Source organism: Telopea speciosissima, chromosome 1, assembly GCF_018873765.1.
Source record: "Telopea speciosissima isolate NSW1024214 ecotype Mountain lineage chromosome 1, Tspe_v1, whole genome shotgun sequence".
NCBI lineage: Eukaryota > Viridiplantae > Streptophyta > Magnoliopsida > Proteales > Proteaceae > Telopea > Telopea speciosissima.
The window spans coordinates 62,402,603-62,419,469 of NC_057916.1; the positions used below are offsets into that span (position 1 = coordinate 62,402,603).

Genomic DNA, 16,867 nt, shown 5'->3' on the forward strand with positions numbered 1-16,867 from the left:
GAGAAACCTTAACAGGGTTGCACCAGGGAAGGGTTGCACCAGGGTTCCCATGGGCAACCATGGGAAACCCTAAAAATTAAATGGGGTGTCCATGGGCTAACCCAAGGTGTGCAATATCCTAATTTTATAGTATATTGGTTTTCCTAGGGAACCATGGCTTGATCCCTGGACCGTAGTTTGGCCTACAAGAAGAACAACTGAAATACGTTGGAAGACGAAGCAATCGATATTACATACCATTGGATTAGTTGAATCGTTAATGTAAATTCAGTACAAAAGAAAATCTTTAATCTCAGAAATGTCCATCATCGGCTAATAAGGTTACCAAGCCGCAACGCAGAACTCGAATAGTACTCATTTTCTGTCAAAAATCAGCTAAAATGTTGAACTTGGTGTAAGAACCAACCACCAGAATTGGAACGACGAAGCTATTGCAACTCGGCATGAGAAAAGGACGATCTCATTGGCCCGTCCTTCATAAACCACCTTTGCACTAACCCCCCCGAATATCCCTACCCCCACCTCCCCCTCTTCTCTCTCTCTCTCTATTGTCAGTTATTTTATATTATTTTTCTTTTCTTTTCTTTTGGCAGACAAGGAGCAATAATTTTTTTTTTCTTTACTATTTATTTCAATCCAACCAAACACAGCCTTAAGGAAAGGAGTAGGGAAAAACGACATATGTTTGGGGGTAAAAATGGTAAAAAAGTGAAACCTCCCTTCTTATACAGATAGGTAGCAGACGAAGGAGAATAAGAAAAGCGTGAGTCAGTGGGTACGGCAGCTTATTGCGCTTCTCTCTCTCTCTCTCTCTCTCAAGGTATCATCACAGAGTCCGACCGTGCGAAGCCGAGCGACCAACCAAAGAGCTCAACCATGTTGAGGCAAGCTCCTCGCCTGTTGGCCAGAGCGACCTCCATGGCGAGGGCTCGGACCTTTTCCTCCGCAGATGTGCCGGCGACTCCAACCGTGGATTCATCGTTCGTAGAGGCATGGAAGAAGGTGATCCCGAACATAGACCCTCCCAAGACTCCCCTCTCTTTCATGCATCCCAGACCCACCACCCCTTCCTCTATCCCTTCCAAGCTCACCGTCAACTTCGTTCTTCCTTACCAATCCGAGCTCTCTGGCAAGGAGGTTAGTTTTTCGATCGATTACCCACTTTCCCTTTTGATTTCCTTGTCTTATCTTTTGTTTCATCTGGGCTTCGTTGATTGTCACGAATTTGGGATCTTTAAACTCGAGATTTTAGTTTTTATTTTGAAAGTTTTTAGTCTTTTTCTCTGTGATTATTCAAATGTTATCGATCGAGTCAGAGGCACGAAGTTTTCATTTTGATGAATGTGAAGAGATTCGATATTGCTGTAATTGTGTTCACTAGGTTTATTGATTATCCAGGAAGCCATTGTAGCGCAACAGGGTTATTGTGGTATTCTGGCAATTGTACCTCTTTCTTCTCCCCTCCCCCCCCACACATCTCCCATTGGGCAATGTAAAATGTGCCCCAGTTGACTCGCTATTTCTGGGTGTCAACATTTTCCCCAAATTTAATGTTTATTCTGCACAGTTCTACTAAGTTTATGACCGTTTCTGGACACTTGCATTGCTGTGTACGAGTTAGTAAAGTGTGTGTGGGTGCATTTGATTTCTAGGATCGTCTAATTAAGGAACTGATTCACTTGGTAATTGTCATACAATCCATGCTGTTTCATTTCATTTTGCACCAGGGAGTCGGATGTTGTTTAGAATTAAAAAATGCATATCCTTTCAATACATAGTTCCCCTTCAGCATTTCCATGTCCATTTGAGTCGATGAAGTGGCTTCTACTTGACTCATAGAGCCTTCTGAGTTGAGGTAATTGTAGGTTTTGCATCTTTTATTTGTGCTGTAACCTTGTGTGACCCTTCCTGAAGAAGCTTTTGCTCTGTACTAGGTTTAATGGGTAACGTTCAAAGTTATCACAGCATCTAGGCGATCCTAGTCGTTGGAGGGAAAAAATCAAGGCATCGCTTAGGCAACCAAGGCACCCTTCCAGCAAAGGGTGCCTAGAAGTCTAGGCGACACCTTGATAACTATAATAAGGTTCCGGTATATTTGCTTCTTTTCATATGAATTTCGAAATCATTTTTGAGAATTGCTCTGATGGTTGGTAGGTGGCCTTTAAATAAAGAATTCTGCATGTGAGTTACAATATTATGGTTAATATTGTTATAATTTGGGGTTCAGTTTGGTGATCTTTTGTAGATTTTTCATGAGATGATGAGAGGTGCATGAACGAGACATTGCAGGGGTGGTACATCTTTAGATGAACTCCTGTTTAGGTTCAGATCAATTTCCTTATGAGCGTACAAATGTGACTGTTGGCAGAGTCTTTCTTTTAATTGTGTCCATAATGCAGAGAACTATACCTCATGAGATTATGATATCACTTATCTGGTTATCCTAGGTGCCACCTGATGCAGTTGCTTGGTTCAATAGGGTTAGTTAGGGGTTGTTTTTATAATTTTCTTTTATGATTATTTTATTCATGTTGATAGAGACGTAGGATAGTTTTGGAGCTTGGTTCAAACTCTACCTCAGTCAGAGTATGATTAGGATATTTTATTTCTCTATTATATATGTAAGCAGGTCCATCGAGAGTTTCAGTTTTTAGAGAATTGAATGAAATTTTGAGCTTATGTTGTTGGTTCTTGTGAAAGTCGAAGTTGGTTCGACTGTTGCTTCTTTCTCTCTCCACTGCTCTTGATCTCTCATCTCAGGTACTATTCCTCCTTTCCTTTCTTTCCTTCTATTCTTTGACTCCCTTTTTCTTCTTCTACTCCTATTCTGTTTGATGATACTTGCAGCCCACATAAATCAAACTCTATTGAATCAACTTCTTTCTCCCTGAAACTTTGAGTGTAGGCTTTACTCCTAACGGTGATTCAACCTGTGCAGTTTGAGGTTGAACTGAATATTGGTTTGGAGATTCGAGCTCACCTTGTTGTTGGTTCCTGTTCTTATCTCCAAATCTAATTGCAGACTAATTTTGTTAATTTTCTGCTTGCTCTTTCAACTTGATAAATGTTATATTTGAGAAGGATTGGCGGTGAGGATCTTGTCCCCAAAATCTCAGATTGGTTGAGCCCCAAAAGAGAGAGATCTTATCTTCAAAATCAGCTTGGTTTACTGTGGCTTACTGTTTCCATTGTGATTAAGAAGAACTATTTGTTATTAAAACCATATTTCCTGATATTTATGACTAAGCCCTCCTTAGTAAGTTAGGCTTCTTTATTCTTTTCTTTCTTCTGAAAGTCCAGAATATTATTCCCTTTTCAACTTTAAATATCAATTAATCCTTATTACTGTGCTCCTTTATTTCCTGATTACTGAACTTCAAAAAAATTACGGCATTTCCATTACAGTTAAATTTTGAGTCGTTCATAACTAGTGTAGATGGCCCCAAGACAGCAATCAGAGCCAATTATTCCCAAGGATGTCAACCGGTAGTTCTCTAATAAGTATTATTTACGGCATCAAGGTTGAGGTTCTAGAGTATGACGGTGAAGGGACCCAAGGATTCTCTTGATTGGTTCACTAAAGTCAAGAGGATTTTCACTTACAAGTCCTTTCCAAATGACAAAAAGTGCGAGCTTATCCTCACCAAATTCATTGGATATGTATGTTGTTGAGGTTTTGGTGTCTTGACTTCTGATGATGGACTGCTGTGTGGAGCCTCCGGGGCTCCTTCTGCGGCCTTGGAGGCTCCTGTGTGATTCACTCGTTGGACCCGCTTCGGACTATCGTGGGGGTACGGAGGGGGTTTGGGGGCTGCCGCCCCCGAGGAAATTTTTTTAAGGACTATATGGGTATTGCGGTAAATTTCCTGTATAGGGTTTTGTCACTATAAATTTGTAGTGAGAGTTCTTTCTCTATATTATAAATCTGAGAGAGGTGTGAGGAACGAGCGACTGTAACCCTGTTCGCCATTGATAGTGAAACAGATCTCATCTCACCGTGGACGTAGGCAACCTTGCCGAACCACATAAATTCTTGTGTGCATTGTGTGATTGTGTTTACGGTTTCCATTCTTCTCTGCATCGTGTTAGGTTTTACATATGTTTGTGGTGGGATGATGTGCCACAGTCAAGGCTTATCAGGTGACTTGAACGCATTACTGATTGAGAGGTTATGAAGCACAAATTGATCGAGAAAATTCGTTCCTCCTAATTTCGAGAAGATACTCTTCCACAAGATGATCAACTTTCATTATGGTAGTAAGGATATAATTACCTACACTGTGGAGTCTCACAAGTTGTCTTCTAGATGCAGGCATCAGAATGGATCAGCAATGGGTATTGAGGTACTTTAGTGGGCTAAATACAAATATTTAGTTAGAGCTTGCTAACGGGAATTTTAGATTAGTCAATGTTGTAGCTGCATATGCCAAGACGGGCGAAGAAAATTAGTCATCTGAAGGAAATGATCAAGACTTCTTTAGCCTACAATCTACACCCAAGACTGAAGAAAGGAAGAATGAGCCTTGCAAGATTGAAGTCAAGATGCTACAAGTCTCTAAGAGTAACAAGCGACTGAAAATAATTGTCACAACTGTAGAAAGAAAGGTCACGCTTCGGTCATCAGTGTTCCCATAAGACTTACTCTGTGAATTTAGCTGAGAAAGTCGACAAAGAAGGGTAGCAATAATAATGTGTGTCATTGTTATCCTTATCCTCCTGACAAAGCTAACTCAGCTAATCTTACTTCATTTTTCAATGGAATAGTTGAGAAAGCTCTTCTTTTCAGACAGAAGGGTCTTTTACTTCATGATGAGGATTCGACAACAGTGCCTATAGTTGTCGACACAGGAGCTAAATCCAACATCATCTCTGCATACTTAGTTTGAGCACTCATCCTCCCACGGAAACAGCTTTCAAGAAATATATGTACTCGGTTTTGGGCCTAATGCTTGATAAGAGGTTGATGCAATTGTATGAGTTAATCTACAGCTTGGCCGCTTCTGTACTAGGTGTTTTGCTTACTCAGCACCTAGTGCATTGTGACATTCTTTTAGGGTAACCATGGCTACGTAAGGCTGATATTATGTATGATGGTGCACAGAACATCACCAAGGTGAAATAAGGAGGGTGAACGTTTTCGATATTGCTTCACACGTTTACAAATATGCCTCAACTGCAACAATTCTCTCATCCTCCAACCTTGAGCTAGCCTAATCTTCCTACTCATGAAGTTGTCGTTTGACTGTCATCCCTAGATACATGCCACCTGATCTTCGAGTTTATTATAAGGGCATCCTGGGTTCACGACCTAACTTGACAGTCAAGTTCTTTTAAGAGCGAAGAGTTAATGCAGTTGCTTGGTCCAATTGGGTTAATTAGGGATTGTTTTTAGAATTTCTTTATTAATTTAATTCATGTTGGTAGAGTCGTAGGATAGAGTTGTTGAGTTTGATTCAAACTCTACTTCAGTCATAGAGTTTTATCAGGAGATTTTCTCTCTTTTATATATGTAAGTAGGTCCATCGAGAGTTTCAGTTTTTAGAGAATTGAATGAACTTTTGAGCCTATGCTGGTTAATGTGAAAGTTGAAGGTGGTTCAACTGTTGCTTCTTCTTTCTCTCCTCATCTCAGGTACTATTCCTCCTTTCCTTTCTTTCCTTCTATGCTTTCCCTTCCTGTTTCGTCTTCAACTTCCTGGTCTGTTTGACGATACTTGGAGCCACATTACATTGGATCGAACTCTATCAATTCAACTTCTTTCTCCCTGAAACATGGTGTAGGCTATACCCCTAAGGGTGATTCAGCCTGTACAGTTTGGGGTTGAACTGAATATTTGGTTTGAAGATTCAAGCTCACCTTGTTGTCGATTCCTGTTCATATCGCCAAATCTGATTCCATACTAATTTGGTTCGTTTGCTGGTTGCTTTTTCAACTTGATAGTTGATACATATGATATTTGAGAGGATTGGTGGTGAGGATCTTATCCCCAAAATCTCGGGTTGATCAATCCCCAAACGAGAGAGATCTCATCTTCAAAATCAGCTAAGTTTACCGTGGATTGCTGTTTTCATCGTGAAGAAGAAGTATAACTCTTCTTATATTTGTTATTAAAACCATATTTCTTGGTATTTACAGTTAAGCCCTGTCTATTAAGTTTGACTTCTTTATTCTTTTCTTTCTTCTCAAATTCCAGAATACTCCTCCCTTTTCAACTTTAAATATCAATTAACCCTTATCATTGTCCTTTATTTCCTAACTCTTGAACTTCAAAAAATTACATAATTGCCATTACAATTAAATTTTGATTCATTCATCACTTGGGTGGGCCCATAGCAACCCATAATTCAGGGTTATTGAACCCGGGATCGCATCATCACCCTTCTCTATTCCCTTCTGAATTTTTTGGACTATTCGTAATTTCAATATGGGGGTTGATGATACAATTTTATTACCTTGGTCATTTTGAATTCAAATATACTTTACTTTGAGCGTTCAAGTTGATACAGTGGTCAGCTGGTTAACTAATAGTGAAACAAACCACATTTATTATTATAATTAGGGAAAAATAATTGCACAACAGCAGCTCAAAAATGAAATTCACGCCCCCTCACATGTCACTTTCATGTGAGGGGGTGATGTGTCATAAATGCCCCTCCTATTGTCAGATTCCAAAGGGGGTTCCCTCATTCTCCCGAAACTATTCTCGGGCAGTGTAGGGAACCCTCTCCCTTATAACTATCAGTTGACTTAGGGTTGGGGTTTTTGTTCATTTGTGTAATTGTAGTTGGTTAGGACCATAGTCCAACATTTTGCCGAAATCTCGGCGAAATTTCGCTTATTCGACATGCCTGAGACGAAACAGGAGGCGAAACCCAGAAGCAGCATAATTTGGGTCAAAATTTTGCTAATTTCAGTCACAAAAGGCGCTGTTTTGTCCAAATTTCGATTGTTTCTGTCATTTCGGTTGAACATTTTGGTCTTTTCGGCTGTTTGGCTCCCAAAATGGCCAAGCGAAACTCAAGGAAAAAATGCATTGTTTCGATTGAAATTTTTCTAATTTCGGTCTGTGACCGAAATGAGACTGAAATACATGTTTTTGAACTATGGTTGGGACTATGAGTTGCAAACAAGTCAATGGAGAAGGGATTGATATCTGTGGTGATTTCATGTGAAGGTCAAGACATGCTAGAAGAATTTTGAATTATATTCTGATCCAGGGAAATTAAAGGTTTCTCTTGTTTCCTGAGTCCTAACACATGCTGGTAGTTGTTTAAGGCCAGCATAAAAATTTATCCAATACTGTTGGAGATTGATACACTAACTTCTTATGATGTCACCCACCAATCCACCATGACTAATGAGGACCACCCATAGAGAGACATTTGTCTTAATATAACTGATGCTGAAAAATTAAGGAGGCTGCTTGATGCAGTTAAGGGTGTCCGATCGAACCAATTGGGCCTCCGAAGACTGTATTTTGGCCTGTGGTTGGATTTTATGGGCCTTGGGGTTTTTATTTTTAGGTTTATTAAAGTAAGGAGCCTCTTTTATTAGCCTAAAAGTTGGGATTTTTAAGGGGAAAAACGAAATTAAGTATAAGATCAAGGTTGTGTGGGTCCTTAAGTAGTCAAATCTTGAAAGAGTCCTTTTAAGTTTAGTGTTTTATGTCGGTTGAGTTAGTTTAAACTTATTAGGAAGGTTAAGAGTCATTAGTGGCGTCAATTACTGTGATCATTATATATGTAACACCCCCTTTACAATAGAGTTGACTGAATGAATGGATTGGTTTGGTGTTTTGGAAGTCACCTTGTGTGGCTGAGCTGTCTTCTCTCCTCTTCCAAAATACAAAAAAGATCTTTTCTCCATAAGATCTGTTTTCATACCCCTTTCTCTTATCTTCTTTTCTGTCTTATATCCTGTGCATGTTTATTCTATTATTTATGCTTAATTTAGTTTCTGGGTTATTCCTTGTTTAATCACCTGCTGAAACTGTCCATCGATTCTTCTGTTAAAATCAGTTCTTAGATCTGTTTTGTTAACTTATTGCTTATTGAAACAGATCACTATTTGCCACTGTTTCTGAATTCCCTGCAACTACCTATCGATTCTGCTAGTTTTCTGGTTTTCAGTTTCCTACCGCCGCAGAGGGGAGGATAAGGGGAACTATCACCAAGCATCATCGAAAAAGGCAACCATGAGCAGACTCTTACACGAGGCAATGGCTGGATATACTCCCCCATCAAATGCATATACTCTCATTACCTGCTCCACGTTAGGATACTTCAGTAAATCAAAATCCAACCATCAAATCTTCAAAATTTGAGGGTATATTCTACTGCATAATTAGACTAATTTGACCTGAATTTTAGTCAGATCAGATGCTCTGATTGAAATCGGAGTTCTTCCCTTGACCTGTGATCCTACACTACTGCTGGTTTTTGAAACCTGACTTCAGGCCATTTCAGACTGCATTGCTGCTCATATTTCCTTTGCACACGTAGACTTACCTGAATCAGGATGATGGTGGACTCAGAGCATTTCTAGGATTATTTTAGCATTTGCCTGGATTCTGTAGATGGTGTGGTTAAGAGGTGGTCCAGGGATTGGGTGTTCTTTTTATGTTGCTTCTTTAAGAACTCCGTTACTATTCCACATCTTCACTATTGTCATTATCCTGACTCCTGAGGCATTAGTAATGCAGCTAGTTCTTGTAGTTCTATTGTGCTAGTCTATACATGTGGTGATATCTTGCATGTATCAATCCCAATGTCATTCTTTCGTATGTAGTTGGCTTCACCCCAGTTAAATTTGTAATGGTCATGAAACCAAGACTTAGGAGTAAAAAAGCTTGAAACTACTAGAGCTGGAAACAGATAGAAAGCAGATAGAAACTTGGGTTGGTCTACAGATGCGATTCCAGTACAGGTGGTGTACTTTTGGGTCGGTAAGACTTCATATTGTGCAGGAGATCCATTATGATATTCCATCCATAAATCTGTCAATGGGATTCCAGATGGGTATTTTAGTCATCTACATGACTCCATCTTAGTGCAGCTGATTCTAAAACGCAATAATAGGTGAAGGAAATGACAGTATTCTGATTTCTTTTCTATTTTGGCACTTTAGGTTGATATGGTCATAATCCCAGCAACAACTGGGCAGATGGGTGTTCTCCCTGGACACGTGGCCACTATTGCGGAGCTGAAGCCTGGTGTCATGTCCGTGCATGAAGGGAATGATGTTACAAAGTACTTCGTTAGTAGTGGTTTTGCATTCATCCATGCAAACTCCTATGCAGACATTATTGCTGTTGAGGCAGTACCAATTGATCGCATTGACCCAAACCTTGTCCAGAAGGGGCTCGCAGAGTTCACCCAGAAGCTCAGTACAGCCAATACTGACTTGGAGAAGGCTGAAGCTCAAATTGGAGTAGATGTCCACAGTGCTCTCAACTCGGCCCTCACAGGCTAGTGGTTCTTGATCAAGAAAAGTATAGTTTTCTTATATCTTTCTTTGGATTGCATGCATGGATGATGTATTCTCCTTTCTAGATTTTCCCTGATTTCAAGAACATTGAATAAACTTTTAGAAACAATGAACTTTGGAAATGTTTCTCTTTCCCCTTGTCTTTTCTTTTTAGAGAAGCATCTTACCTTGGGGGAGGTTGTAAGTTGTTCATTTTTGATGAATTTATTATATGACTTCGAAAGATTCTAACTTCTTGGATATAGTCTACCATACATTCTGAGTATGATCACTGTTTACTTTCTACTTAGTTCTGTTTTCGTGAGAGTCATGGGGGATTAAACCTGCTGAATGACAGACTTGCTACTTGTTTTGGATTATTGTTCTCAGAAGGAGATTAGTTATGGAAACAGTGAAGGGTGAGACATGATCCACTATTTAGTGATGCAAGTATCAGATGGAAATTAGAAAATCTTTGGTCTGTTTCCTCACAAAGACAAATATGTTGTATACTTGTATATATGTGCTTAAAAAATCATGTTTCAGAGTATCAGATGTGCATTAAAAAGGGGGGGGGGTGGTTTATTTTTAGGGGTAGTAGGGTGGTGTTGCAGATAAACTCTTCATGGAGGGGAAAATGAGGGTGTGTTTACGGCCTGGAGGTAGGGGATTTCCTAAGTAGGCAAATGAAAGAACACACACATCTACTTCCTACTTGAACAGTCACCCAAGATCTGCCTGTTTAGATTCTCTACATAACCTCTGTGGTGTTTCCCCAATTGTATTCTTAATAGAGTTTCACAGCTCATGCATGGTTCCAATGCTTCCTGTCACACGTTGCATTGAAAATTAAAATCATTGATGTTAGTAACAGTAAATTAATGAGCATTTGTAGATATTACCTGCAAAGGGGATGCTTTAACTTCTATCTAGGAGGTGACAGGAGTGTGCAGTGCCTTCTGTGAAAACTCTCTCTGCAACATAAACAACAAAGATGATACCAATGGTCCAGAAATATGTTCCTTTTGACATAATTAGCATTTTCATAGATTAAAACAACAAAGATGATACCATATGTCCCTCCTTTCTTCTCCTTCCTTCTGATACATTTAATTGAGGATGTGCACCGAAAATGTAAATCAAAATTCTTATTCATGATTTATAAATGTTGCATCTTTGGCCAAAGATTTACCTTATCCAACTTTGGAAAACCAGGTACGAAGTCACAGAGCAGACCAATCCATTAAACTGCAAGCAAAGGAGTTTCAACTCATTGAGGCTCCTCCCAACTACTAGGGTTTGCTACACAAATCTTATTCTGATTTTCCACTTTATTTAATCCCATATCTATTGGAATAAGTGCCAAAATTAAAACTTTAATCCTTGAATTGTTTCTCATGTTTTACCAAAAAAAAAAAAAAAGAATCGTTTCTCATGTAGAATTGGAGTATTTAATCTAATCTCATAGAGGGAGTTAAAGTTACTTGTTAGTCTACAAATGCAGACTCTTCACTCAATGTGGTATGAAAGAGAGAGAGGACCCGTAATTCAATCTCAACGAAAGTTATGGCCCTCGGAAGTTAGAACTAGATAATTAATATATTTGATCGGATTGGGTGATCTTTTGCTGGTCCAGTCGATTCAAGAATTTTTCTAAAATCTCCTATACATCAGTTTCATTGCACAACCTATACAACGTTGGACACCCTTTCCGAAAAGGTATTATGGTTCCCGTAACTCCATCCGAGCAAAAAGTTATGGCCCTCGGAAGTTGAGCAGAAAAATTAATATCTTTGATCGGATCAGGTGGTCTTTTACCTGTTCGACTGATCTAGGAATTGTTCTGAAATCTCTTCTACTTCAGTTTCATTGCACAACATATAGAGCGATGGATGCCCTTTACGAAAAGATATTATGGTGCCCGTAACTCCATTCTAAAGAAAAGTTCTGACCCTCAGAAGTTGAGTTAGAAAATTTATATCATCGACCGGATCGAGTGGTCTTTTGTCGGTTCAGCCGATCCATTAATTCTTATGACATCTCCACCACATCTCATTGCGCACCTATAGAGTGTTGAATGACCTTTCTGAAAAGGTATTATGGTTTTCGTAACTCCATTAAAATTAATATCTTCGATCGGATCGGGTTGTCTTTTGATAGTCCAATCGATCTAGTAATCCTTTAGAAATCTCCTCTACATCGGTTTGATTGCACACCCTATAGAGCATTGGGTGCCCTTTTCGAAAAGGTATTGTGGCTTTTGTAACTCCATCCTTACAAAAAGTTATGGCCCTCAAAAGTTAAGTTGAAAAATTAATATCTTCGACCGGATTGGGTGATCTTCTACCGGTCCAACTGGTCAAGAAATTCTTTTAAAATCTGCTCTACACCGATTTCATTACAAACTAAATAGAGCACTGAATTCCATTTCTGAAAAGGTATTATGGCTCCCATAATTCCATCTTAGCGAAAAGTTATGGCTCATGGAAGTTGAGCTGGAAAGTTAATATCTTCGACCGAATTGAGTTGTCTTGTGCTAATCTAGCCATTCTAGGAATTCTTCTAAAAATTCCTCTACATCGATGTCATTTCATAACATATAGAGTGTTGTATTCCCTTTATGAAAAGGTACCATGGCTCCCGTAACTCCATCCTATCGAAAAATATGGCCCTCGAAAGTTTAGTTGGAAAATTAATATCTTTGTTCAGATCGGGTGGTCTTCTGTTGGTCCAGCCGATCAAGGAATTCTTCGGAAATCTCCTCTACATTAGATTCATTGCACACCCAATAGAGCGCAGGATGCCCTTTTCGAAAAGGTATTATGGGTCCCGTAACTCCATCCTTGCGAAAAATTATGGCCCTTGGAAGTTGAAAAATTAATATCTTCGACCGGACCGGTATGAATGCTTCCTTTATCAAAACAAGCTTTACTATTCTTTTTCCATCGACATTGGCTATTTGAGTTGCGGGCTCGGAGTGAGCTGGTTCAATAAGTCTTTCTCATCTGATCTCATGATCAAATCTTCAGCATTGACATGTTTAACGCAACTGTTCCAGTTTATTGCACTACAATCAAAGGCGCTTTGGCCGTAGTGCATGCTTTACTCCCACAGCAAAAAATCGCAAAAGAAAGCCAATGTTTATGAAATTTTTGACGCGCTCTACCAATGCTGCATTTGGGCGCAATCAGTGGGCGAGGCACTTTTCACGTCTTCTTTCATTTGAGGCTAATAAATTGAGTGCCAAACAACGTCATTGTCTGGTGCTAACTGGGATGTTTCATTAAGCAAGTGTCGTGACACTCCTTCAACAAGTCCCTACTTTAAGCTAAGACATACGAATCTAGTGGTTGATGCATTAAATCGGAAGGAAGAGCTTGTGAGCTTGAAGCTACATGAGAGAACTGCTAGCCACCCGGGAAAACACAAAAGGAAATAGATAGATCTAAAGGCTTTGAAAAACCTACCTAATAGCAAGTTAAAGGTCTTAGCCCAATATCTTATTAGGAAGGACATGTGCACTAATAGCTAAATTAAGAGTAGCTCCAATATATGATAGATTGCGAGAAAATCGGTTGAGGTGGCATGGATATGCGCAATGGAGGTCTTTAGATGCTCCAGCTTATAAAAGTTGTTTGATTTAGTTGAAAGAGTTAAAAGAGCTAAATATAAGTTTAACATGATTTTAAGAGAAGTGGTGAGAAAGGACATGCATGACTTAGGCCTTGTAACAAGTATGACTCTGAATAGAGCTGACCGAAAGGAAGGGATCCATGTAACCGACTTTATTTCATTGAGATAAGACTGAGTTGAGTTGAATTGTTATGTAACTATTTGTGCATCTTAAAATTTTTAAGCCAAATGCATTTTACCCGTGTACTAATAATAAATATCTTTAAGCTGATTAGGACATCTTTAGTTTAACAAAAAGTCATTTGATTGAAATGATAATCTAAACTTGACATGTAGCTAATCCAGCGGGTATAAAGTACCCAAAATAAAACAATGGGTGTACAACCCATTTAACAATTACTTTGACCAGTTTGACCAGGTTAGCTCTCTGCGCTGCTTAGAAATCAAGATGGTGGCCTTGAATGTGGAACTAAATGTTTTCCACTTTGTTTTACTATAAACAACCTCAGGGATGTCATAGTATTCTCATAAGATGAAGTACTTTTCAACTTCCCCATTCTCTTCTTCCCTCTTCCACCTCTAGTCGACGCCTTGATCCTTTGCTCCATCGCACAATGTTAGGCCCTGGGATTTCTGTAACTGGCTTCAAGTAACGACCCCCTACTTTTTTGAATTTTGTCTGAGTGAACTCCATCTTGTTTAGCCCCTCTTACTCTTCTCCTTTCTTCCCCTACTCTGGTATCCTAGTTTACCCCTATCCTTTGTTCTATCCCTTCCATTTTCCAAATCCCCATTCCAACCCCTCTATCACACCCTATCTTCCCTCTTATCGATCTCCTTTATTCATCTACCCCCTTCCTCTTTAATGCTCTTACAGATTTTTTCAAACCCTTCTTAACTTCACCCTTCTGGAACTTTCGTTCCCTACTACTCCCTGCCTCTGTTCATCCTTTTAATCCCCTCCTACCTCCTTGCCCCCTCCCCCCTTTAATGGTTTCTGAAAACTTTTCCTCCCTTGTCACTTCTTGCCTCTTTTTCTTCCTTTCCACGTTACCACTTCCCACCCATTCACCACACTTTCTCATCCTATATTTTAACACAACCAACCCCTTAAGGCTATCCTTTATCTTTTTGATTTTCGTTCTCACTCCATTTCTATCCCCCTCTCAATTATCTATCCTGTACTTCACTTCCATTCTTTCCTACTTTTGGTAAACCAAGTTACTTCTCCCTTTACATATGTCCTTTTCCTACTGGTCCCCTTGCTGTTCAAAAAAATGCCTCCCTTTCACTCCAATTTGTTACCAATGAAACCTTCAAAATTACCTCCTCTTCTCCAAACAAAGACAAACTCCCTGCTCGTAGTGTGGTCCTCCATAATTTGGCTTCTTCAAGGACCCAAAACGATACTTCGAAAAGGAAAAAATCAAAGGGAAGGGCAAAGAGTTATGCAAGGATCTTTGAACCCCGACGAAGGCACCCGCCCCAATCTGTGAGTCCTCCTCTGTATCCCCTATTGATGGTTTTCTTAACTCTCATTCTTCAGCCTATTCCAATCTCTCCATGATGAGCACATTTATGTGTGAAATCTTAGGGCATAAAACATACATTTTACCACATTGGAGTTACTCGATGCTTTCTTGTGCTTTTCGTGTTTTAGGTGAATTCTTGTGAAAATGGAGGAGATGATGCTAAGAAAATGTTTTTAAAGCTATTTAGAGATGTTAATGGCATAGATGCGTAGCCCATCGAGTCAGCTTCGCAACGGTTCAAACGGTACATGATTTCGAGTTGAAACGAAGAAGTTACGGCCGTTCCGTAACGAAGCGCGAAAATGGTGCGTAGGGGTTTATTTGCAATTTTTGACAGTCGGCCGGAGACAAAGTGAAGCAAAAATTTGGATTCTAGGGGCCTTAACATAATAACCAGAAGTTATATTTCCTGTACCCGAAAGATTCCATTTGGAGGGCTCTGGACAGACCAACTTCAACTTGAGATATCTTGGGCTCCCGAACTCCAAATTGGACGAAATTTGGGTCTATTTTGGGTGATTTTTCGTAAGGAACACAATGCTGAGGCCTATATAAGCATCCCATGCTCCACGTTTTTGAAGGACAGAATGGGTATTTTATTTATTCTTGAAGGAATCCTAGTCATCACCCTTATTCTCTCTCTCCTCCAACTTCTCAAGGGCACTTCGGAATTCTACTTGGGATAGATTTATTTTGAAAGATATTCTCTCACCTATGGAAAGTTGAAAAATCAAAGCAGACTTTGATTTTATTGCTTGAGAAGATATCTACAAAGAAAAGAAAACACAAGTTAAATTAGAAATTTACTTTTTTCTACAAATAAGGTCCATGTAAATAATCTTCTCTTCTTTTTTCATTCTATTTTTTCTTTTTCTTAGGATTCAAGGCATTGTAAAAGAAGAAGGATAAGAGAATATTCTCTTTTCTTAGGGAATATTTCTTCTACACTTCCCCCTTCTCTCTTCTCCTCTCTTCCCTATAAATACCCCTTGCCCTTTGGGTTGTAAAAAGTTAGTTTTTTAGTTCAGTTTTTAGTTAGTTTTTAGTTCAATTTTAATTTAGTTTTTTTAGTATAATTTTTAGTTCATTCACTTAGTGAAATTTTCTCTTCTTTTTCTATTTTTGGCTTAAGTTCTTAGTTTTGATTTCAAGTTTTTAGTTTTGATTTCATAAGTTCTAGTTTAATGGTTGTAATAGTTTTAGTTTAAAGCTTCCTAGTCTAAGTTCCTATGTTGATGTAAGACATGGAGATTTAGAAGAGGAAGCCATGGTGAGTTTATTCAAGCAAGCACATCCAGGTTTTACTAGCTAAACTCTCAATCTCATTCTCCATCTCCTCTATCTCTCTCTATCTTCTTCTTCTTCCCCCTCTATTTCTTTTATTTTAATTTTATATGGTTGTGGTTTATGGATGCATTTTTATTCCCTTATTTCTTTTTATGTGGTTAGTATGTGTGGCTGCATTTTTATTTCTTTCAATTCACTTTAATTTGATAGGTTAGATGCTTATGTGTTAGGACGTCGAATTAATCCCTTAATTTTGTTAGATGCTTATAAGTTAGGATGCATTGATTTTCGTTAGTTTAATTAGTTTTATTTAACACTTTAATTTGGTTTACTTTGCATTACTTTTAAGTTAGTTAAATAGAGTGGCGTATATCTCCTGTGTTCGACCCGTAGCTATGATTGACCCGCACGCTTGTTTTATTTTAACTCAAACAAGTTTTTGGCCGTTGCGGGAGATTATTGACCACTTTATTTTTTTGATTTTTAAGTAATTCAAGTGCTTTAGTTTGTTCTCTTTCTCCTCTTTCTTTTAAAAAAAAAAAAAAGTTTTTGAAAATCTCTTCTTGTTTCTCTTACATTTCAAATAGTGTGCACCCAATCTAAAGTCCTTCATATGCCCAAACCCAACCAATCTTGGTGCCCCTTGATTCGTTGGGTGGTTTGGATTGGCATGTGACTTATCTTTGGAGGTGACCACTCTTGATAACAGGAAAGTAACATAGTGAGAGTTTTGGAAACATAAACATATAGTAGTCTTCCACCCTACATCAGAATTCATTTGGAGTCGTCCGTAGGTAACTCGTGAAGACTATACGGGTTCCCGTGCTGTCAATCTATATGACAACCTTACAGCTTTGGAACCATTGTTTTGATTTCTGAGGGATAGATGCACTATCTACCTTGGGTTCCCTCTTGTTTTTAGTATTTTTTTTTTTTGTAGTCTTTTATTT

General features: G+C 38.8%; 1 protein-coding gene across 1 annotated transcript; it reads left to right on the forward strand.

Annotated features, from left to right (window-relative positions):
* Positions 1-742: 742 nt before the first annotated feature.
* LOC122646558 (ATP synthase subunit delta', mitochondrial-like) lies at positions 743-9,621 on the forward strand. The gene is made up of 2 exons (XM_043840132.1): positions 743-1,137; positions 9,127-9,621. Exons 1-2 carry the CDS (start codon positions 877-879, stop codon positions 9,469-9,471), a joined length of 606 nt encoding a protein of 201 aa, XP_043696067.1. The 5' UTR covers positions 743-876; the 3' UTR covers positions 9,472-9,621.
* The last annotated feature ends 7,246 nt before the right edge of the window (positions 9,622-16,867 follow it).

What these genes read in the sequence shown, in the direction of transcription:
- LOC122646558 (XM_043840132.1), top strand. Translation starts at nt 877, where the DNA reads ATGTTGAGGCAAGCTCCTCGCCTGTTGGCCAGAGCGACCTCCATGGCG. An exon ending in CCGAGCTCTCTGGCAAGGAG is followed by an intron (nt 1,138 to 9,126) that starts GTTAGTTTTTCG and finishes TTGGCACTTTAG; the next exon opens with GTTGATATGGTCATAATCCC.